We start from the raw sequence: 23,532 nt of genomic DNA, 5'->3' as shown, positions 1-23,532 counted from the left end.
AGAACAAACAGAGTTGCTGGAGGGGGGCAGGTGTGGAGGATGGGCTAAATAGATGATGGATATTAAGGAGGGCATTTGTTGGGATGGACACTGGGTATTGTATTTAAGTGATGGATCACTCAATTCTATACCTGAAGCTAATATTATGCTGTGTGTTAACTGGAATTTAAATAAAAACTTGAAAAAAATAAAAATCATCATGGTGAAATATAACAACAACAAAACCCCATGTTTTACTGATTGAGCCAGCCAGGCACCCCATTTTTCTGAAATAGTTTAATGACTATTTTATTATGTAGATGTGGAATGATTTATTTACCCTGTGGCTGGATATTTAACAGATCTGCATGGGATCATGAATGGTCTACAATTATTTAAAAAATAAACAAAATACTAAGAAATTAGGGGAAGTAAGGTATTTTTTTAAGTTTTTTTTTAAAGATTTTATTTATTTATTCATTCATGAGAGACACACACACACAGAGAGAGAGAGAGAGAGAGAGAGGCAGAGACACAGGCAGAGAGAGAAGCAGGCTCCATGAAGGGAGCCTGATGTGGGACTCGATCCCGGGACTCCGGAATCATGCCCAGGGCCAAAGGCAGGCGCTCAACTGCTGAGCCACCCAGGCTTCCTTAAGTAAGGTATTTCTTCCAATCTTCAGTCTCTGGGGCCTTTATAATGGTGGTACAGTTTGGAGTTCTATAATGAAAGATAAATATTGAAACTTGAGGATTCAGAGGAGGACAGTAAACAAAGCATTGAGAAATAAGAATTGAAATTATTTAATCTTTGGAAAAGAAATCTTACAGATGACTATTTATTCATATAGAAAGAATATCCCACAGTACCTTGCATTTTCATTATGTCACATTCCAGTCCATTGGTATTAGAATTATTATTGTGTATGTCTCCACTACCAGCCTGAGAGTACCAGAGGCATGATTTCATTTTACTCTCTACCCTCTAGTGTGTGTTTTTTGAAAAGTAAATGTCGTTGAACAGGAGTTGAACATTATGACATCTCAAAGGAAAGAGAGAGTCCTGCCTACAGTCACTTGAGTCCTGCCTATAGCCACTTTGCTAATTTCCTTGAGTCCTGCTTATAGTCACTTTGCTAATTTCCATAAACGTCTAAAGAAATTACCAGCCATATGACTCTGTAAATATGGCTAGTATGCTACTGTGTATTTTTTATTCCCATGAAGAATTTAAGAGTTTTATCCCACTGCCTTACTCTAGTAAATCAGGCCCTTGGATATAATATTACTGAAATGTAAACACAATTGTGTTGAAATTATGAACCACTTGCTAATTTCAACTGTATGAAATGTTAACTGCTTCTGTATTTACACAGGTATGTTTGCCTACTGGATCAGCATTAGTTGCAAGTGTTTAAGTGTGATGATCTGACAGTCTTACAGTGCAGCAGAAGAGCAAATTTTCCAGAATAGTCATACAATTCAGGTTTTCTGGGCACTTTTTGACTAGATATCTGAGCATAAAGCTGGGGAATCTCTACAGAAAAATTAAGAGTGGTAGCAGCCATGACAGATGGCCAATCCATATACGTATTCAACTTATGTAGTCTCAAACTGGAAGTTGTAAAATTTTGCTAGCCTCATGAGCAGTAAAGTAACTGTAAACTTTCAGGTTTTTTGAATCACAAATTATCATATTTGATGACAAAATGATTTAGGTGGCTTGTGCCATACTAAACTAGGTCTGATTCTTATTAGGGTTGGTTGGGGTTTGTTAACAGGAAACAGAAAATGTTCTTAATGAGATCTTCCTTCTTTCTTCATTTGGTAGCAGGTAACAAAACAAAGTCCCTTAATCAGTTAAGTCTCTAGTTAAAAAGACAAACATCATATCTTATCTCCTTACATATTACCCTCCCCCCCAAAAAAGCAGAAAAAAACAAGTTCATAAACCCTTAATTTCCCAGTAAAATCAAGTAGGTTGGAATTGTGGGCAGGCAGTAAATATTCTCTTAAAATAGCTTCTTCTTTATTCTACTACCACGGTTTATATAAAAGTGATTGTCATGAATTTAAAGTGCTTAGGAGAGCAGCTAACCACAGCTGGCATTCAATAGGTCCTAACTATTAGGTTTTTTTTTTGGTAAAGAAAACAAGATCTCAATATAAAAACTCACAAAAATAATGGGCCCAGTTATAATAGACCATGACTTTGATGTCAAAAAAGAGAGTGAGAACAATTAAAATGAAAAAAAAAAAAAAACCAACCCTCAGCAATTAGGATTATGAAAGGCATCAGAATAACCAAGATGCATGTTTTATTGCATTTTTAAAATCTAATAATCTAGTCCTATATTTTCTGAATAAATTCTATAGTGAACAGAGCTAATCTCTTCCTTGTTCACAGTGCCATCTTCAGGAGAAATGAAGTTTCCTTAATTTAACACAAATGCATTCTTCCTGGATTGAGCGAGGTCAAGTACCTAAAGGTCAGGCATACTATAGAAAATGCATGCTTTAGTTTAATTGATTATCATAATAATGTCAACTCTTGATTCTTTCTACTTGGCTGTGTTCAGTGCAGAAGACCAATTTGTCAGCTTTTACATTTGGATGTGGGAAGTTTAAAAATTGATTAGAAATGAATGCATAATGATTTCTAATTAATTTGCTTTTGGAACACCATACTAGGTCAATATATAAATCATGCAATTTTTACGTTATCACCAAGAGACTTAACAGTTTCCCTTGATATTTTGTTCCTTTAACCAGTTTCAGAAGGAAATGTTCCGTACTGCATAAAAACTAGAATTAAGCAATTACTTCTAGTACTTAAAATGGTATTCAGTCCATGAATAGTTGGTTGAAGAAGCTGAATAAATGGTTGGAGAAGCCAAAGTAGGTCAGATTAACAACCTAAGAGAGGAAATAGGGGAGAGCTATTAGGACTATTAGAAATGTCAAAGGGCTACACTGTCTAATATGGTAGCCACTAGCTACTGAGGATTTAAAATGCAGATAGTATGAGTTGAGATGGGCTACAAGTGTACAATGTACACAGCGTTTTGAAGACCATACAAAAAATCATAAAATATCTCATTTTTATATGGATTACATGTGGAAATGCTTTGTATATATGAGGCTAAATAAAATATATTATTTAATCTCACCTACTTATTTTTACTTTTAAAAACATGTCTACCAGAAAGTTTAAAATTATATATATGGCTTGAATTATATTTCTATTGGGCAGTGCTTTCTAGAGCATACAAATTAGTGTGGCATCAGCACTCATGACAGATTTACCGAGCACTATCATGTGCCTGGCACATACCAAGGGCTGATAAGAAAACTTTCAGGTAAAGTTCTATGATCACTTGTGTTTTTACCTGGAAATTAAAGCTGAGAGATCAAATAATTTGCCCCAGATATCACAGCTAGTAAACGGAAGAGAGGATATTCAAACCAACTTTGTATGGGCTCCATACAAAAAAAAAAAAAAAAAAAAAAAGCCCACTTTCTGCATGTCTACACTATACTACCTCTTGGAATAATCTTTATTTGAAATAATGGAAATCTGAGCAATGCAGACAAGGCAGAGATTTTAATTCAAACTTTAGTTCTATAGCAGGGGGAAAATGAGGATAAGAGAAGTCGAGTCACTCCAAGATCTCTTGTAATAGAATCACATATAGTTTATCACCTAATTTGGGGTGAGGTGAGTCATGATAAATCATAACTGTTAAACAAACAGGGTGCTATGAGAGCAAATAATTAGGGTGGAATATGGCTTGAAAAGTTAAAAAAAGGAAATAACGTTTGAATCAAGGTCTGGAATAAGAACAGAAATTAACTAGGTCAAGGAGGAGCGGCAATAGGAAGACCAAAATGCAGTTGACACTTGAACAACATGGGTTTAAACTACATGATTCACTTATATATACATTTTTTTTCTATACATACACGAGAGTACGATTTTCTTAACATTTTCTCTTCTTTAGCCTACTTTAAGAATATAGTATATCATACATATAACATACAAATTATGTATTAACCGACTTTATATTAGGCTTCTGGTCAAAAGTAGTCTATTAGTAGTTGAGTTTGGAGGGGGAATCAAAGTTATATGCAGATTTTCAACCATGTTGGGGCTGGTGCCCCTTATGCCCTGTATTGTTAAAGGGTTAACTGTATACAAAGATCTCAGGGTGAAAGTGTATGGCTTTTTTAAAGAAAAGCCTTTATAGGGGCAGCCCGGGTGGCTCAGCGGTTTAGTGCTACCTTCAGTCCAGAGCCTGATCCAGGGCCTGATCCTGGAGACCAGGGATCGAGTCCCACGTCAGGCTCCCTGCATGGAGCCTGCTTCTCCCTCTGCCTGTGTCTCTGCCTCTCTCTCTCTATCATAAATAAATAAGTCTTTAAAAAAAATTGCTCCTAACTTCCTTCTTAAAAAAAAAAAGACACAAAATGCTATGGGAACATAGAGAAGAGAAAAAATTACAATTAGGGGGATGTGAGAAGGGTTTTGGAACAGGGAATTGAATCTCAAGTGTAAGGTTGCTGGAAGACAGGGGCAAAAAATCCTCAAAAGGGAGATAGCTTGGGTGGGGGGATGCCTTGGCTGGCTCAGTTGGTAGAGCATGAGCCCCACTTTGGGTGTAGAGATTCCTTAAAAACAAACAAATAAACAACAAAAAGTGAGGAAGCCTGAAGGCAGGAGAGTGAAGGCCTGCCTACTTTGTGGGGAACAGATGATATTGGTGGTATTGTGGCAGATGATGCAAGAAAGGTTGAAATTAAATTAAATTGTAAAGGTTGAAATTAACTCACTTGTGAGTTAGAAGGTTTGAAACTTAATTCTGTGTGTAAGGAAGATCCTTGCAGGGATATGGGGCAGGGGAGAAATACAACCAGCTCAAGATAATGCATATTGCCTTTGATAGCTTTATCACTGGATCTTCACTGCTTGACATGAATGGTGCATGGAACTTGCTCTGTGCAAATAAATATGTTAAATGAATGGACTTGAAGAGATTAGATATTGGATTATCAATTAGGTTACTGTAATAGTTCAAGAAGAGGGTAGATGTAATCAACACTGCAGAGGTGAAAATGTCCTTAATATCTGGGTTTGGTCTTATGGGAAGAGAAAGTGTTAAAGAAGGCTGACTTTGATTCCATTCCACCAGGAAGACGGGGATATTGGGAGGAAGGTACCTGCCGAAGGAAAAGGTGGTTTGGGAAGAATGGGAATAAGGAACGATTCTCAATTTTGTTTTGGATTATGTGGTTTAAAGTGCTGGTAGGCTATCTAGTAAAAGGATTTCCCCGTCTACAGCATTCACAAGCCCTCCTTTGAGGGGGCACCATGTTCACATGCCTGACTTCATCCATGGTTTATACAGATTTGTACTGATTTGATATTTTCCTTACATTCCTTAAGATCGTGAGGAAGTAGCTTGGTTAGTACTCTATGCCAGAGCTACCCTATGCAGAAAGAGAAGGGAAAAATTAAAGAAAATAAGTAGTTGGAGGTGATCTGCTGATGTCTGGGCAAATTTTACCCTTCATCTTCCTTAATTGGGATACGGTTGGAGCAATAGATCTTAAAGGACAGACCTTGCATTTATAATGTAAAAATACGCCATGTACATAACTGACTTATAACTGAAGAAATAACGAGTCGATGTAACTTAACCAGAGGCGAGGTGGTATTTGATAGACTGCTCTTCCGACGGAGGCTTTTACTTGGCTAGAACCTTTACAGGTTGACTTTCTGAGTCCTGCTGATAGTCTGAATTACAAGGGACTCCCTCCCTCCCTCCCTCCCTCCCTCCCTCCCTCCCTCCCTCCCTCCCTCCCTCCCTCCCTCCCTCCCTCCCTCCTCCTCCTCCTCCTTCCTTCCTTCCTTCCTTCCTTCCTTCCTTCCTTCCTTCCTTCCTTCCTTCCTTCCTTCCTTCCTTCCTTCCCAGGCGCTATTCTGAGCTATAGATGATATATTCTGGGGCGGGGGCAGACAGGCTCAGCTGATCAGTCCGGATCGCCAAGGTCCCCTTGCCTTTCCTTCCCCAGACTTCGCGGCTAACTTCCTGACTCTCCCAGGGGGCAGACACCCCGAACTGTCTCCCCAGCACCCAGTCTTGCCCTCTCCCACGTGGGCGGGGGCTGGATTGATCCCGCCGGGAGCGGCGCTCCTCCCGCCCCCCAGCCCCCCGCGGCGGGCACGCGCCCCGGGGACGGTTGCAGCGCGGGGCAACGGCCCGGGTCGCCCAGTAGGCGGGCGGCGGGGCGGGGCGGGGCGGGGCGGGGCGGGGGAGCGCGAGCTGGGGGAGCGGGGGGGGGGGGGCGGACCCACCGACCGACAGTTGGAGTTGGGAATGGGGCCGCCCTCAGGTTTGCAACAGGATGCAGTGAAGCAGAGAAAGCCAGTTGCAAAATGCTTAGTACAGTAAGATCCCAGTCACCGCGCCGGAGTCCGGGTCCCCACTTTGGGATGTAAATGAACTGGGCAATGGCCTGGCGGAGCTCTGGGGAAAGGACTTCGCTGGGAGGACGGATAAAGGGAGCTGACTTTGTTCGTTGTCTCTCTCTGGGATAGTTAACATTATTATTTAGAGAGAAAATGTGATGATGTAATTGAAAAAGAAAATCTGCATTTGGGAAGCTTGGATACCCTCTTGCTTCCCGTCGGTAGGGGCCTCGCAGGCCCTCGGGGCCCCGGCAAGATGCGAATCCAGAAAAGCGTTGTCGTGTTCGCCTTTCTCCCTTCTCGCTGCCTCCACCCTCGCCCCCCTCACCTCCTTACTCCAAATCCTTCCAGTTGGCCTTGGGCTTTGCCGGGGAGTCTTCCCCGCCGCCCTGGGCCATATCTCAGATCTGCCTGCAAAATCCCCTCGGCGCAAAGAGGGAACATTTTGAAGATAGTGACTCAACCAGGCACATAAACATATAAATTAGACATAATTCCTAAACCGTATTTGATAATAATTTAGATAAAATGTTCACAGGATATTTCTTCTTCTAAAAAGTTGTGTCATAATGTTTCTATTCATATAACCACATGATATGAGATTAATATATTTTAAGTTGTATTTTGACATAATTTGACTTAGAAAAATGTCACCGAGATGGTAGAAATAATTCCACTATATCCTTCACACAGCTTCCCCAGATGTTAACATTTAACACAACTATAGCACGATGATAATAAGGAAATTAGCATTCTTACTACTCTGTTAACTAATCTACAGATAGTATTTAAATTTCTACAATTATCCAACAAATGAATCCCCCCCCCCCCCTTTCTAGTCCAGGATTCAATCCAGGACTCAATTCAATCCAGGATTCAAATTCAAATGCATTTGTCATATTTACATAGATAACTTCTGATCTGTGATAGTTTCTCTCTTTTTCATAATGACACTTTTGAAGAGTACTACTCGCCAATTATTTTGTGACTGTCCTTTGGTTTGTTTAGCATTTTTTCATTATTAAATTCTGGTTATGCATTTTTTTGGGCAAAAATGTCACAGAAGTTATGTTGTACCTTTCTCACTGCCGGTCTGTCATCCTAATGCAGAGGATGTCAATGTGTCATTAATGGTGAAGTTGATTTAATACTTGGTTGAGGTGGTGGCTGCCAGTTCTGTCCAATGAAAAGTTGTGATTTTCCTTTTTTGCACTGAATCATAGGAGGCAAACACCCTCATTATATGCATACCAGTTTATTCAGATTCTTGACTGCAACAGTTAGTCCCGTGGTGTTTGCCAATGGTGATTTTTTTTCTATTTTCATCATTCCTGTTAAATTTCAGTCTGATTATTTAAATACACAATAACTTTTTAAAGGAAAAGGCTTTTACTTTTCTGCTTTAATCTAGGGGCAAAAAGGCATTTGGAGGCTGTATAATATGCTTTGGAATTAGTGGCTAAAATGGAATTTATGAATGTATTACAAATAATTGAATTCTAAGAGTATTTCACTATTCTCAGTACTTGTAAGGACATGGATTCCAAAATCACAGTTTACATGGGCTTACAAGTTCATTAATTGAATTGGTTTTTATTACTCCTGTGTTTGTGCCCATTTTCATAAATGGTACATGTAAAATGATAATTAAAAGTAGGACAAAAAGTCTTCCATATTATTTCCAATATGCCGCTTATTTTAGCTGGCACTTGCAAAACTGATATTTGAATTAACAATACATTTGACTCTCAGTCAAAATTTCACTTTATTTAGCCTCAGTGTTTGCTGAAAGGATTTACTGGAAGTTGAAAGCACTGCAAGGAAGATAAAACTCTTGTGGGTGAAATTTATAGATCTTTTTCATGGGTTATTCGGCTATCAAGCTTTTGATAGATCTCATTTGTTTCAGTTACCCTGTGCAGCATTCTCCCTAACTTTTATCATCGCAGATGGAAAACTGGTTCAAGATTGGGTCTCAGCCTCGATGCCAATTTTCTTTGTGTTCAGTTAGAAGGAAGATGGGGGAGAGTAAGTTTAGTGTTTTTATTTTTTAAATCACTGACCCTTTGAGTATCTGATATCTATGAGTCCTTTCGCAGGGAAAATGCACAAACCCACATGTTGCATTAAAGCAGAAGCAATCCGGTGTCAAATGGGAGGTAGAGAGGAGGCTGCTGAGAGGGAAAAGCTGGTCTCCAGTCTGCCACAGGTTCCCCAGACAGTTTCTCCTCCTGCCATATGACGCAGCCAGCCTCCCTGGCGGCTCAGGTGGGGCTGCTAAGGCTGCCCAGCCCATCTGGCTCCCTGTCATTCCCCTCTAAACCCCTCCCTTAGCCCCCAATATCATCCTCTCCTTTATTCCTTAGGCCTCAGTCTGCTCAACTTTCCTGCTGACTCCTCACTACGCATGCGGTGCTCCCTGTCACCAGCGTTCACCCGCGCTTTCACCTCGCCCTCCGACCAACCTCTTGGTTGGGAAGGCGGCTCAGCAGCTCAAGGGAGGGACATGGCTACTGCACAGAAGAACTTCTAGGAGAAACGTCAGTGGCCCCCCTTATCATCAGCACAGCAATCTTGCCACGTTTTCCTTTTTTTTTTTTTTTTTGCCACGTTTTCCTATTTGAAAAATGGAGCAAGAGCTGATGAACACGTTGGGAGAACACGTCTAAAATCAGTGGCTTACACAGACGGTGAACATTACCCATAGAGAGAAGGCCTCGTTACAACGAAACCTCCCCCCGCCCCCCCTTGAAAATGGAAAGAAGGTGAATTTACAGAACCCGCTTCTCCGCCCGCCAGCCCCCTCCTGTCCTGCTGCGGGGACAGCCGTGGGCGCCCAGCCCAGCTCAGGCCCGCCACGGCCCGCGGCAAAGCTTGGCGCTTCTGTGCGCGCCGCGGCCGACAAAGAGCCGGCGGCGGGCGGCGGCGCGCGGGGGAATCCCTCCCGGGCTCTGACGTCACCGCCGCGCTGGCCAATGAGGAGCGGGAGAGGGGGATTCCCGCTCCCGCGGCCGCCTCGCCGGCTTTTTAAACCGGACCCTGGGGAACGCTGTCTGGGGAGCAGTGGCAGGAATCGGGGGTTCAGGGTGGAAGGTGGTGGTTCTGAGGGGTGGGGGTGGGGGTGGGGTGCGGGATGAGATTCTAGAGGGTGGACGATTCGCTCGCTGCCAGGGGTGGCTTGGATCTGGGGGGAAACCGGGGGCCAATCGAGGCGAGGCCAAAGTCCCGGCAGGGGGCACGTCCCCCCGAGATGGAGTGGAAACTGGAGCGCACGGCCCGGCGGAGGGTCCGCACGGAGGACGAGATGCTGTGGGTGAGTGGGTGCCGTCCTCTTGTTCCCAGCCCCGGCGCCCCAAGGCGGCTTCTCGTAGTAACCTGTTTAGGATCAGGACCTCCCCGACCCGTCATCTCGAGATGTGTAATTGGAGCAGTTTTCTGGAGGTGCCCGCTTGCTAAAGAGAGAGAGTTAGGTGTAGTTGGACAAGCTGAAGATCTCTAGAGACGTTCCACACTTAACACTGCTGTGGGTTTTTTTTTTTTTTTTTTAATAGTCTTTCTCTCCTTTTGTTACCTATGTTTTCAAAGGAGAACGTCATGCGGGTGCTCGCCAAAGACCTGAGGCAGAAGAGAAGTCCAGGTTCTCCCAAGGTGAGTGTCTACTGCTTGCTCTCGTTCTCTTAATTCTCATCTTGAGCAAAGTAATTCCTCCTAAAGAAGATACTTGTTGAAAGTACAGCCTGGTCTGAAGGTATGAAAATTTAAAAAATATCAATCTCCTAGGATGTCACTAACTGCAGAGTCTAATCATACACCCCCCCACCCTCTGTTTCTGTAAGAAATTGAAGATCCCTGACAATGGTAATCATTTGTATATCAAAGGTGCTTTCCGGTTTTTGGCTCAACAGAAAAGGATGAAGCATGGATATGTCGTGTCAGGTAGCTCTGTTGCGTTTACAAGCTCGCCCCCAAAAGAAATGAAAATGGTGCCATCTTGTGGACAGTCGGAGAAGTGGCATAATCGACCATCATCTGTTGCGTTAGCAATTTATAGTTGACGCAATGTAGTGCTTTTTCTCCTTGAAAGCCTCAGGCCTTTCTGTGGCTTCTCTTGAAATCAGTGTAAAAAAATATATCTAGACGACTTTTGCTTATTTTTCCCACATAAACAGCCCTCATATACTTTAAATCTATCATAATCACCATTCACTTTGCTTCTCTCTGCACGAAATTGTTCTTATTCCTTTAAACTTTATTCATAGACTCTAGTTTCAAGCCTATCAACATTCTCACAGATTTTTCTTAATCTTCTTAGATTTTCCAGCATTTCAGTGGTGATGCAATAAATCAAACACATTAGGGCCCTTTCAGAATACAGTGACTGAGGTTATTTATAGTGAGAGGCAATGAATGACAGTGTTAACTCCTTAGATTCCCTAAATGCTTAAATATTGATCTTTTCCCTCCAAAATAGCAGCAGTTTTGTTTTTTGCCCAGCTTATGTGTTGCCACGACTCCTAAAAGATATTTTGTTGCCTAATACAGCTGGTCTTTTGGTCAGTAAATAGAGATACTTGGAAAAGCTACAGTCAAGTACAACTCTGTTAATTCACTTGTACTACAATACCGTATTTTGATATTTACTTTAGAACAGCTAAGTGCAAGTATTCTGAAAGTTTTCCTTTTTAGGTTTTTTTTTTTTTTTTAAAGATTTATTTATTTATTCATTCAGGGAGAGTGAGAGAGAGGCAGAGACACAGGCAGAGGGAGAAGCAGGCTCCATGCAGGGAGCCTGATGTGGGACTCGATCCTGGGTCTCCAGGATCACACCCCGGGCTGCAGGCGGCTCTAAACCGCTGGGCCACCGGGGCTACCCCCTTTTTAGGTTTTTGAGGAGATTTAAAAGTGTTGTTTTTATTTTTTATAACCATTTTGGAGGGACAGGTTTGGTTTATGTTTTCTTTTGCGTGACTATTAAGAGTACATTTCTGCCACTGTGTTTCATATGGCAAATGTAGCTTCAGTGACTTCATGGGCCATGAAACGTAGCCGTGACCTGAGTCAGGTAGGCAGTGTATTGTTAGCTGGCTGCTTTGGGTCAATCTGGCAGCCACCACTACCCTGCCACTTGCTTCTGGACAAATTCTTCTCATTAACAGGCTGCACTACTTACCCGTGTGTGATGGGTTGGCAGTGTATTGTTAGCTGGTTGAATATATGAATGGCATCAGCTAACATGCAACTGCTATCTTATTGCATATACAATGAACATCAGTGTATAATTCTGTATTTCGTGTGTGTATGCATGCATGTATGTGTATACTTTTTGCTATGAACCAGGGCACTAGTTACCATAATACTTGTAATTACTATTCAGTTACCCAATAATAATACAACAGACAGCTTCATAAATGGTGAAGAAACCAATACAATTGATTCTTAAAAAAATTCCCAGGTAATATTTTTGGAAGCCCGGGGACACAGATGAAAGTATTTGTGAAATTATGTATTTATTTTTAGCATAAAATTTAGAACACAATGGCAATTTGTAATGGAAAGCCTAAAATGTTTCCCCAAGTTTTCAACTAAGTATTGAGTATTCTCTCTAGATAATGAGTTCCTTAATATGACATTAGAGCAGGTCTCTATAATCATGTGTATGTACCAGCTCAAGGGAGATGAGTCAGCCAACTCAAACATTTCCACTTCAAATATCAAGAAAACTGGAAAATTTAGGGTGGGGTGGGGGGTGGGGTTGAATCCTTTGGAGGATTTGCCTCAGTTTTTTCTTCATTTTCTGTGAAGTCAAAGACTCATAAAATATTTGGAGTACAGCTTGAGATTTAGCTTGTGAAGTGGGAAGAATTGGCTGTACAGTATGCTTTTTACTATTTTCTGATTCCTTTGGAGGCTACTTTGGCCCATGCAACAGTGTCAGGTATGTGGTGGGTCCCAGACACACAGTGTCAAACATGTTCTCATGTGGACATTGGCAGCAAATTCATGGAACTGACTTTGGTCAATTAGTTATATTCTAAGTGAGATATGAGAAATATATTACAGTCTACTGTACTGGATTATAAATGATATAAGAATTTTTGTTCTTGGGGCACCTGGGTGGCTCAGTGGTTGAGCGTCTGCCTTTGGCTCATGTCGTAATCCTGGGGTCCTGGGATCGAGTTCCGCATCGGGCTCCCCACAGGGAGCCTGCTTCTCCCTCTGTGTCTCTGCCTCTCTCTCATGAATAAATAACATCTTAAAAAAAAAGGAATTTTTATTCTTATTTAAGTTCAAACATTTAAACCGTGAGAAATAGTTGCCTATAATTTGATTGTGTATGCATTTTGCTACTTTGACGTCTCATTCTCTTTTTGTTCTTGACCATTATCATTCCATTTTCAGCATTTTTTTTTTGTGTATTTAAGGATCCCTTCCATGTAAATAATGTTATCTTGTTTTTTCTTAAAAGGTTAAATTTCAACATGTTATTTTTTATGGAAGGTCACTGACCTGTTGATAAAATAAAACCTACTAAACTTAGAAGGCTTGGCCTTTGTGTTTTAATTTTTTTAAACTAAAGAACAAGACATAAAATGCTAACATTTATACTCAAGGAGCAATACATATTTAAAGTTCTTCTTCTGTTCCATATTACTGAGATGATGAGAAAGGAGAGAAAGAATGGAATGCAATAAAGATAAATTAAGGAGATCAGTGGGTAAGGGAGAATGAATATTTAAATTCAAAAGAAGAATGTTTCCATAGGAGTAAGAGGGAAGGAAAGGGAGGGATCCACACTTGGGATGCCAAACTACTCTTCATTCATCCCTGCTCCTCCCACCCCAAAAGAATGCTTCGGTATGGCCTTGAAAGTTCAGCAAGAGGAAGGAAGAGAAGGGGGGGGGGGGAACAGTGTGGTGTGTTACTTTCTAAGCATGACAGCTATTAGACTGTTACTATTCCATGGGGAAGATGAACTCCAGGTGAGGAATAAACATGGACAAAAGCGTCCCCATATTAGCTACACCCAAAAACATATCATTATTCTTTCAAAGAAACATCACTAATGAACATAATACATTATACACGGACCACTCAAGACTTTTTAGCTTGTGCAAGGTAGTCTTCTGAAACAGTTAATGGATTTAAAATATAGAGAGATAACAGTTTTTGTTTTCCTCCTCCTCTTTCTTTTTTTCTGCAGTATTTTCCTACTTGAGATTACCTGTAGACAATCCAGTTAAAACATTAGATTTTACTGTGATTAGATAGCATACTGTTAGCAACTTTTCATATTTTGTAACTATATGTACTTCCTTCAGCATTTTCATATGACCTAACCAAACAGAATATTTATAATAAAAATAAATACTAATATAGTAAGTTTTTGCTCTACATTTATTTCTTTGGAAATCCTTATGATAACCTAATCAAGTCTGATTTTTAAGAATTTTCGTGTTTTGGGGCCAACTTACAGTGGTTTGTGAGAACTGATTGCTAAATTTTCAGAAATTTGGCATATTGGTTATTAAACCATTGGTAGACAGAGGTTGGCCATGTGGGAGCACTTACACCATGAAAATTGGCAAATGCTGCAAATTGGGACCCCTCTTCCAGAGAAGTAATGGTTATTTATCAGCCACCACTGTGTACATGCTGCATATACTATAATTACTAGGAATTCTATATAGGTACGTGTATACATACTAAGGATACACTATAATTATTAGGTATTTTCAAAAATGAAGTATGACTTTCAGGGTATATTTCAGGCAAATTCATATTTATTCCAATCTCCAACACTATGGCTATATGTGCCATGAGATGAAGATTAGGAGTTAGAATAAAGTACTCCTTTCCACCTCCAAATAAACCAAACATCAAGCCAATGCATTTGATTTTCTTCCTTTGTCATAAGGGCAACTGAATACCTTTTTATGTGATGCAGCTATTTTCTGTAATACTCCTCAATTTAAATAGCAGGCTATTTTCCAGGCTTTTTGATGCTGAGACAGGGAAGATATGCTCAATTCAAGAAAGCTACAATTTTTTCTCTGTACCTGTGTACCTGGCAAAATTCACATAAGACATTGGAGTTACGGGTAGCAAGACTTCAGCAAATGTCTCCATATCCTGTTTTAGCACACAGAGCCTGATTGTTACAGAATCCTGGAGGTACACCTACTTAGCACACTTTCAAATCCCCACATGCCTGCCCTGCATATCCAAAGGCTGAGGGGAGAGAATCAAGCCTTGACTATAGGGGAGACTGTAGGTTGAATAAAGCAACCAGGATGGGAGATATATAACTGAAAACCCACTTTATAGGCCTTGGAGAGAACTAGTGACTTTGGGCAGGATGGACATCTCAACTGCACTCATCAGGACAATCCTAGTGTTCCCCAGTGCAGCTCCATTGCTAAACTGACAGTGGGGTGTCTACATAGCCCGTGTAGGGCTGGCATTATACACTTCTGCTCATATCCCTAATGTGAACATATGAAAACACCACAGCAATCCTGTGGCACTTGTTGGAAGTGGGGGTATAGGGCAAGGGTGCTCTGAGAACATTTTGTTTAGAGGCTCAGAATTCAAACTGCTTCTATGCTCTTGGGGCAAAATTGTGAAGGACAGATAGGCTTGTGAGTGGCTTCTATTTCCTCAAAAACAATTCAGATTAGTACTGATCCCATTCCTGATGGCTTAAGACGCCTTGTTAGGCATGGTCATTGACCTGTAGAGCTAGAAGGGGCTCTTTGTTCAGTCTGACCTCATTCAATTTATAGATGAGGAAATCTAAAAATAGTCAAGTGACTTGCCCAAAGTCATATGGCTCGTCAGAGGTACAGGCAAGTTTGCTAACACACTAACCTGGCATTCTCGAAATTGTGCTTGTAAATCTTCTTGGCCTCTAATAGAAACTGTACCCTGCTCCCTACCCCCCTCTCCATATCTTGCAAAGTACATTCAGAGCTCGGTTGTTGGACATATACTTTGAAGCAGAAGGTGTTCCAGGAAATATTTTTGGTTTCTCCAAGAACTTTAAACACTCGCACAGAACCGTATACTAAGGTGGCATTACTGATTTCACCATAAAAAGCTAACTTCACTTTCATTAATCAGGTCAGAATTTGGGAGCTAACTCATGGCTATTGAGACTGTACCTTCTTTCTTAGCCAAATTTATAGGCTATACTGTCTTTTCTATTCTTTTTTTTTCTTTTGCCTCAGTCTTCCTATTCATAAATAGGAATACTATTCATAAACAGATACTCATTCATAAAATGAGTATCTATTTCATGGGGCAATAATTAGCCTTCACCAACTTGGCAGGCTGCTTTGTTAGCCAATATTTATTAGACTGACAAAACCTAAAGGTTATGACTTTGGGTGAAAAAGTATGTTGTGACTCTATCAAAGGGTTCAGTGATCGCTGATGTTTAGGACTAGTGTGATTGCAAGCCTTGCTTGTTTATATTCGGAAATTGATGACTTGGAGTTGATTCTAACTATTTCAGCCATCAGAATGGTGCATCATTGAATTCTTTCTAAAAGGCTGATCCAGTCTGAATACATAAGCAACCAAAATTAATACATAAAAACTTGAATAAAATCATCAAACACTCATAGCCTTTTCCTTACACCTAAGATTTTCACTCAGAAATAAAGACTGTGATTCAACTATTAATATTCTACTTATAAAATTTGAGTTGCTTCTGGAAAATAATAGTGAAGTATTAAAAGTGATGGAGGCTTTTTCAAATATTAGGAAAGTGTCATTTATCAATTTGGGCAGATAAAACATACTATGAACCTGTACTTAAGAAACAATAACAACAACAAAAGAAACAAAATCCTGTACATGAAATAGAAATATATAGGAATTTGAATTTCTATTTTACATTTTTCAATGTTTATTTTGTATTTTATTACATAAAAATAGCCATTTACAGTTAGTTACTCCTGAAATTTCAGTCACATACAGTGGCTTGGATTCAAACAGTGGTCTAGTGTGTTGGCATTTCCATCAAGTATAATCCTAGAAAATGTCAAGGTGGACAACAGGAAATTGAAGCACATTGGTGACTCTATATTCTGAATTATTTAGTATGTTCAAATGAAATATTTAATATATTTCATGTTGATTCTTTAGCTACTCTTTATTTTTGCTTTAGGTAACATCTCTGTCCTGGGGACATTCATTACCACTCATTGGCACGGTATCCTAAAAGCAAACAAAACAGCCCATCCTTCAGTGCCACATTTAATTGTCAGAATCTTTGAGATGAGACCATAGCCCCCTACAAACATGTCTATATTCCAATTATTGCATTTGAATGACTCACTGCCATGTTCAAAGGTCGTCTTTCTTTCTTAGGATCATTTGTCTAACCAGAGCTGCTATCTCAGGCCTGATGACTTCAATAGGTTCCTCTGGCCTCCAAGACTTCACAACTTGTCCCTCAGGGTTGACCAGATACTTCCAAAAATTCCACCTTGGTTCCTTCTTTGAAGAATCTAAAATACCAGAATATATTTTCATAAGCATAATTTTACTCTTTGTTAAGATTGTCATTTCTGTTAGTATCTGTGTAAGTGACAACTTTAGAATCATGTTCTAGGAATGTCAAAAACAAAAGGCAAAATTCCCAAACAAAGCAAAACTCAAGCTTTGAGTAACCATACTTCTGTATATTTGGTGACTTCACTGATGATTCTGCTCATCTGGAATCATGAAACAAAGTGGTTTATTTTGGATTTGTCAGTCTAAACAACAAAAAAATTTATCTTGTCACCCAAAACTTTCAGTTTACCAGCATTTTTATTTTTTTATTTATTTTTATTTTTTATTTTTTTCCCTAACATTTTTTTTTAATTTTTTTTAATTTTTTATTTATTTATGATAGTCATCACACACAGAGAGAGAGAGAGAGGCAGAGACACAGGCAGAGGGAGAAGCAGGCTCCATGCACCGGGAGCCCGACGTGGGATTCGATCCCGGGTCTCCAGGATCACGCCCTGGGCCAAAGGCAGGCGCCAAACCGCTGCGCCACCCAGGGATCCCCTTCCCTAACATTTTTAAAGATAAAATGATGTTCGAATGGTCTTTGGTAATGTCATGTATGGAACTCTTTTCATATTAAATGCTATTTATGGGTTTTAATATTGTTACATTTTATGTAGACAAAAATGGAGAGGAATTCTATATCATATTTCTTAAGTGTTTATTTTATTTCATTTTTTAAAAAAGATTTTACTTATTTACTCATGAGAGAGAGAGAGAGAGAGAGACAGAGAGAGGCAGAGACACAGGCAGAGGGAGAAGTAGGCTCCATGCAGGGAGCCCAATGTGGGACTCAATCCCGGGTCTCCAGGATCAGGCCCTGAGCCTAAGGCAGGTGCTAAACCGCTGAGCTACCTGAGCTGCTGTAAGTGTTTATTTTAATAACGGTTAGCATGCAGGGTTAAATCATATTATTCTGAGAAATGATGCTGTCCTTTTGATATACCTTAGTTTATGTAAGTTTATGTAAGCAATGTAGATGTTTTTTCCACTTATTAATTATCCAGAATTGATGTGCATTATTGACTAACATGCGAAAAAATATAAATAACTGTAGTTAAAATGTATCGTGCGTCTACTATGTACCTAGTAAAAGAAGTACCTAGGTACTATGTACCTAGAGCTCATTGCTCTAAATGGATCCTTTCATTTAATCTTTCCAGCAACCCCTGTGAGGTGGGGATTATCATTAACCCCATTTTACAGATGAGAAAAATGGAGTCCTAAACTCAAGGCCTCATGGCCAGTGAGTCGTAGAACCAGCACTGATACACAGGCCTTCCTACTCCTATGGAAAAGCAAGCAGATTTTAGGAGGATGATGACAAATTCGTTTTTGTATAGGAAGGGATTCAGGTGTATATGGGACATCCAATCAGAGGAGGCGCTGAATGTGTGGCTTTGGAACTTAGAAGAGAGGGCTCAGTCAGGGAAAAGGGTAGAATAAGAAGGGCCCCAGTGGATTGTGGCAGAGTCTTGAGGATCAGCAGCGTTGAGGATTGATGGAAAGGAGGAACCTGAAAAGAAGAGAAGATGCCAGCGTGGCAGTCACTGGTACCTGTGAGGTTCGTGGGACTTTTGCTCCTGGAGCACAAAGCCAGACACAATGATCTGAGAAGGGCATTGAGACAGGGAAGCAAGATAACACGTGTTAAACTATTCTTTCAGAAATGGTGACTAAGGAGGTAGAAGGAACACACTGCCTGGAGTTTAAGGTGGGGAGGCATACTTTGCTTTGTGCTGGTTTCGAAAAAGAACCGATGACGGAGCATAGATTTAAAATAAGAAATAAAAGTAGCCTGATTACTTATATATGTTTTACTCTGTGTACTGTGCCAAGCATTTGAATTTATTTCATTATTAGAGAAAAATATTTCTGATCAGTGCAAACTTCAGTGACTCAGTATGAGCATCATATTACTACATTAGAGCCTTCTTAAAGTCGTTTTGAAAAACTGCCATTTTCTGTAATGGAAAATATGTCTCTAAAGATAATCCGCGTCAAGGTGGAGCTCTCTCTAGTTGGCCCAACATCTCGGTGGGAATTAGGAAAAGACACCCCATCTAGCCATGCCTTGCTATGTGCCTCCTGATCCGGGTGCCCTCTTTACTGGGACCTGCACATACGTGCAGAGTGGTCCTGTCTGTGACCACATGATCAGTGGTCCATTTTGGCTAGTTTTAGAAGATCTAATTTTTATTTGGCTATGATTACAGAGTCTTTGTCTCTGGAGCTTCATCTAACTTCAATGAGACCTTACATCACTGTTACTTTTTTTTGATTACACAAGGTAGGTGGAGTTTCAGAAGCTTTTTTTTTTTTAGTGATAAGGGGAAGACGGTAGGAACCATTATGCCCACATATTTGGCTGCTATAACTGAAAATGAGTACAAGGACACGTGCTCTGGCTTTTCTTTCCTCGGTGTATCTTGGAAATAAAAGGAAGGAAGACATCACTCTGGTTGCTACTCAGGGCATTATTCATTATATTAATCTTCCCTAGAAATTAAATATAATGTTTTTAAAAGATTCTGATTTCACACTTAAATTTTATAGAACATAATGAGCTGATTTACTGGACTTGATTGCTGGTTGAGGTCACAGTTTTATCAAAACTCAAATTATCTATCATGAAAATAGGACCGAGGATAGCATCTGCATAAGTCAGATGAGAGGACATTACCTGAATGTCCTTTAGAATAGTGTTTGGCACAGTATAAGCAGCATATAAATACTTTACTTTTACTGTGAATACACTTAATCCTCCAAACAATCTTAGGAAGTAGGCACTATTGATAGTTTCATTTCACAAATGAGGAAGAAAGCATAGAGGAGTTAAGTGATGTACCTGAAGCCACACAGCAAAAGCAACAGAGCAGGGTTTTGAAGCCACGTAGACTGCGGCTAAAACCTATGCCCTCAGTTGCTATACCTGACTACCTTTATGCTAACCAACCCTGGAAAATCTTTTAACAGATTTCTGTAACTAGCCTAATTTTAGAAACAGCGTAATACCTCCCTCCTCCAAAAAAATTCCTTATATTCTGTTTTGACTTTTAGCAAAAACCTGGTGAACTGAGATATTACTTATCCTTGAAGATAGTATCTCAGACAAGTAAGGCAACATAAAATTAACCCCAAAGATGTGTCTAACCAATAAGCCCAACAATATCCATGAGACATAGGTAGCATTAATAACGAGGAGGGACATTTCCCCGAGTGCTATTTTGTAAAGATATTTTGTGAAGATGGCCATGACCATACTTCAAGAAAATTCTTCAGGAAAATGATCATAAGGAATAAAATACATTGGAGTAGACTTATTTTGCCATTCATAAAGCTAAAACATTACTTCAGGGAAGCACAACTTTCTAAAGAATTACAAAGGATGAGATTCTGGCTCTGATAGTTTTATCAAACTTTCCCACTAAAACATCTCAAATGAAATAGAAAAATATGGTCCTCGGTTATTTGCTTTAAAAATGAAAAGCAATTAAAAAACATTAAATCGGTGAGGCAAGGGGGATATTTACCAACAAGAAATCTAAATGCAGGGTCCGCTTCAGATCCTAGGATCTTAATCTTGTGGAAGATGGGGAATGTCGCTCCGTAGTTATTTCTTGCAAAAGACACCACTTCTTTGCTTGGGCGGGGCTCCGATTCCCCGAACTGATTGCATGGGAAGGCCAGGACGCTGAAGTGGAATGGTCCAAACTCCTTGTGCAGTTCCTGCAGTGCTAAGTAATTTCTGTCTGTGAGTTGGCAGTCACTGGCCACGTTTACAACTAGTGTAACCTCCCGGAAAAAGAAAAAAATCCAACCGGAAAGTGAAGCAAATAAAAGATTAAAAAAAAAATTCTGCAAGTGGTTAAGATCCTAAATCATTTTGAAGCAGATGGTTATTTTGTATTTTTAGACCTATTCAATTTTATTGAAAATCAGAACGTGGATGCATGAGTTAAGACTCTGAAAGATCACTACCATCAAATAAGCATCAGGCACAACAGTTTACTTTTAAATAAAAGCTAGTAAGAACATAGATAAGAGAGCTTTTTAATGGTGCTAGATTATGGAATTAGTATTTTTTAATGTCTCCATATTCACATTACTAAATATAAGAGTTTCCTAAACAACTTAAAGTATTAATTCAGCATGGCCCTGAACACAGAGTTTATCAAATAGAAGTAGATACTCTGAGAACTCTGATGGCTACAGTGATACAGTAATAATATTTCTTTGAAGACTAAATTATAACTTACGACCCTTTAACAATGAAAAGTTGATTCCATTAAAATACACAGAGAACATGAACAATAGAAAAGAAAATCAGAAGATGCAACTTACTTTGCCTTTAAACTTTTCCAGAGAAACCGTTCTTCCTTTTGCATCTTTCACTTCAAAGGTATAAAAGCTGTTGATTTTAGGTTTTAGGAATTTTAGTTGTAGAAGAAATAGCATTACGGTGCATAGAACCATAGACAGTAAAACTGCAAATACCTTTGCTTTCGACCCTGAACATCTTAAAGGGTAAGCTGTAAGAGGCTCCATTTTGGATGATTCTAGAGAGAAGTCTCAGCAGGCTGGAATTCAAGGAGGAGCTGAAACATGAAACCGGCTCAGTTTAACGGAAAACCAGGAAGGACAGACTAGCTCCTTCCACTGCTCAGGAATAGATGGGGAACGGAGTGAAACTCCTGGATAAAATAAAGAGGGCTAAGGAATTTCAATGTATTTATGATGGCTCATTGCAATCTTTCTAGAATAATCCGGATAGCTCTTTTAAAGAGCTCTGTTAAAGAGCTCTTTTGATAGCTCTTTAACATTCTTCTGATGAAATATTTCACCAGAAGATGGTGCCCTTGTAGGGTGCGAGCTGTGGATTAAGTGATCCCAGTAACTGGTTAAATGTAGGGCAGTGGGTAAATGCCAGTCCAGAATAGTTCAGAGTGTAGATTGAATGCAGCCTATTAATATGAATGTATTGCCCGAAGGAATTTAATGGTATATGTATGCATTAAACTTGCTACATGAGTTCTAGGAATTTACAGTGGAAAGGGCAGAGAAATACGTGAAGGAAGGGGCTGCTTACTCTGACTTCATCTAATTAAGGCAATGCCAGGTAAATATAGTAAAAATAAAAAGATTAAACACGATGAAGGCCTTAATGAGCCCTCTTCTATCATAAACCAAACTATAGTCCAGTGTTTTTCAAATTTTAGATCATGACCCCCAGTAAGAGATGCACTTTACAATTTAACTCACTACACAGACATATGTAACTGAGAAGTTTCATGAAACAATACTTCCCCTTTGAATTTTGATATACTTATGGCAGTTTTAAAATGCCCTGGTTCTGACTCCTCACAATGATTTCACAGTTCACCAGTGCGCTGCAACCTGTAGATGGAAAAAATAGTGAATTCTATAATAAATAAGGAATTTAACATTTTAAAAAAATATTTTATTTATTCATGAGAGACACAGAGAGATAGGCAGAGACATAGGCAGAGGGAGAAGCAGGTTCCATGCAGGAGCCGGATGTGGGACTCGATTCCAGGACCACAGGACCACGCCCTGAGCCGAAGGCAGTTGCTCAACTGCTGAGCCACCCAGGCGTCCCAAGAATGTAGCAATTAAATTAGACAATTCTACCAAGAAGGCAAAAACAAACAAGGAAACCCCCCAAACCCACCTGTACTTAGGTTTGTCATCTAGTTGCTTCATTTTTTATTTTTATTTTTCCCAGGGCTGTTGCCTCTTACAGGAGGCCTTACTTTCCTGTTGAAGATTTCAGGGGTAGGAATGGACAGGAAATTGAGAGCTGCATGTTCTGACATCCACGGTTCCTTCGGTCACCTTAGACTCTTCCCTAAGACAAGTTTCAAATTAAGGTGCTTCGTTCTACTTGGGCCTGACTCTTGATGCGATGGTGTTCACAGAAAATGCTAGGAACAAGTTCATGAAATGACCTGAAGAACCGTGGGAATGCCCTTTCCTATCCCGATTAGGTCTTTGGAGCTTTAGAGGATGTGCTCAGGAGGCTGACAGCTCTGCTTCTGGGCCCTGCTTCTGTGATGTGTGCTTATGGGTGTAGTTGAGCCAAACCTTCATCTTAGACATGTACAGACACTGGTAAACCGTGTTATTCCCACTCTTGGAGCCTGATAAGAATGGATACAATAAGGGCACCTGGGTGGCTTAGTGGTTGAGCATCTGCCTTTGGCTCAGGGAGTGATCCTGGGGTCCCGGGATCCAGTCCCACATTGGGTTCCCCACAGGGAGCCTGTTTAACCCTTTGCCTATGTCTCTGCCTCTCTCTCTTTCTCTCTGTGTCTCCATGAATCAAAAATCTTTTAAAAAAAGAATGGATACAATAGAAAAGTATTCTCCTATAAACATAATTTCTAGTATAAAACAAAAATGTTTAAAATGATACAAAACATGTATCACCTCTTAACTATGATAGTATTACTGGGGTGCTCTCTGGCTGAGTTACTGGAAAAGCCAAACTTTATATGACACCC

The 23,532-nt window shown here is 40.0% G+C and overlaps 2 protein-coding genes across 14 annotated transcripts in view; one reads left to right on the top strand and one right to left on the bottom strand.

Moving 5' to 3' along the window:
- The first annotated feature begins 6,320 nt into the window (after positions 1–6,320).
- Positions 6,321–23,532, top strand: part of CDC20B (cell division cycle 20B) — a 50,340-nt gene continuing 33,128 nt past the window's right edge. For 2 of the 11 annotated variants that reach the window (XM_049102601.1, XM_049102604.1), the window contains exons 1-2: positions 9,252–9,761; positions 10,034–10,096. In XM_049102601.1, coding sequence (XP_048958558.1) covers positions 9,699–9,761; positions 10,034–10,096 — 126 coding nt within the window. In that variant the 5' untranslated portion in view covers positions 9,252–9,698. The other 9 variants (XM_049102588.1, XM_049102594.1, XM_049102600.1 and 6 more) reach the window with 9 other exon arrangements.
- GPX8 (glutathione peroxidase 8 (putative)) lies at positions 16,335–21,812 on the bottom strand. 3 transcript variants are annotated; one of them, XM_025447466.3, is made up of 3 exons: positions 21,353–21,745; positions 20,542–20,803; positions 16,335–16,962 (listed from the first exon to the last, which is right to left on the bottom strand). In XM_025447466.3, the coding sequence occupies exons 1-3, from the start codon at positions 21,554–21,556 to the stop codon at positions 16,799–16,801; spliced, it is 630 nt and encodes a 209-aa protein (XP_025303251.1). In that variant the 5' UTR covers positions 21,557–21,745; the 3' UTR covers positions 16,335–16,798. The 3 variants fall into 3 exon arrangements, with proteins under 3 accessions (XP_025303251.1, XP_048958564.1, XP_025303252.1); XM_049102607.1 differs by having other exon boundaries at positions 21,506–21,744; XM_025447467.3 differs by lacking the exon at positions 20,542–20,803 and having other exon boundaries at positions 21,353–21,812.

The sequence above is a fragment of the Canis lupus genome, chromosome 2, assembly GCF_003254725.2.
Source record: "Canis lupus dingo isolate Sandy chromosome 2, ASM325472v2, whole genome shotgun sequence".
NCBI classification, from domain to species: Eukaryota; Metazoa; Chordata; class Mammalia; order Carnivora; family Canidae; genus Canis; species Canis lupus.
The sequence above is the reverse complement of the archived record's forward strand: the minus strand, read 5'-3'. Positions and strand labels throughout refer to the sequence as shown.

What these genes read in the sequence shown, in the direction of transcription:
- GPX8 (XM_025447466.3), bottom strand. Translation starts at nt 21,556, where the DNA reads ATGGAGCCTCTTACAGCTTACCCTTTAAGATGTTCAGGGTCGAAAGCA. An exon ending in TGGAAAAGTTTAAAGGCAAA is followed by an intron (nt 20,804 to 21,352) that starts GTAAGTTGCATC and finishes TTTTTCCGGGAG; the next exon opens with GTTACACTAGTTGTAAACGT. An exon ending in TGCATTTAGATTTCTTGTTG is followed by an intron (nt 16,963 to 20,541) that starts GTAAATATCCCC and finishes CTGGTATTTTAG; the next exon opens with ATTCTTCAAAGAAGGAACCA.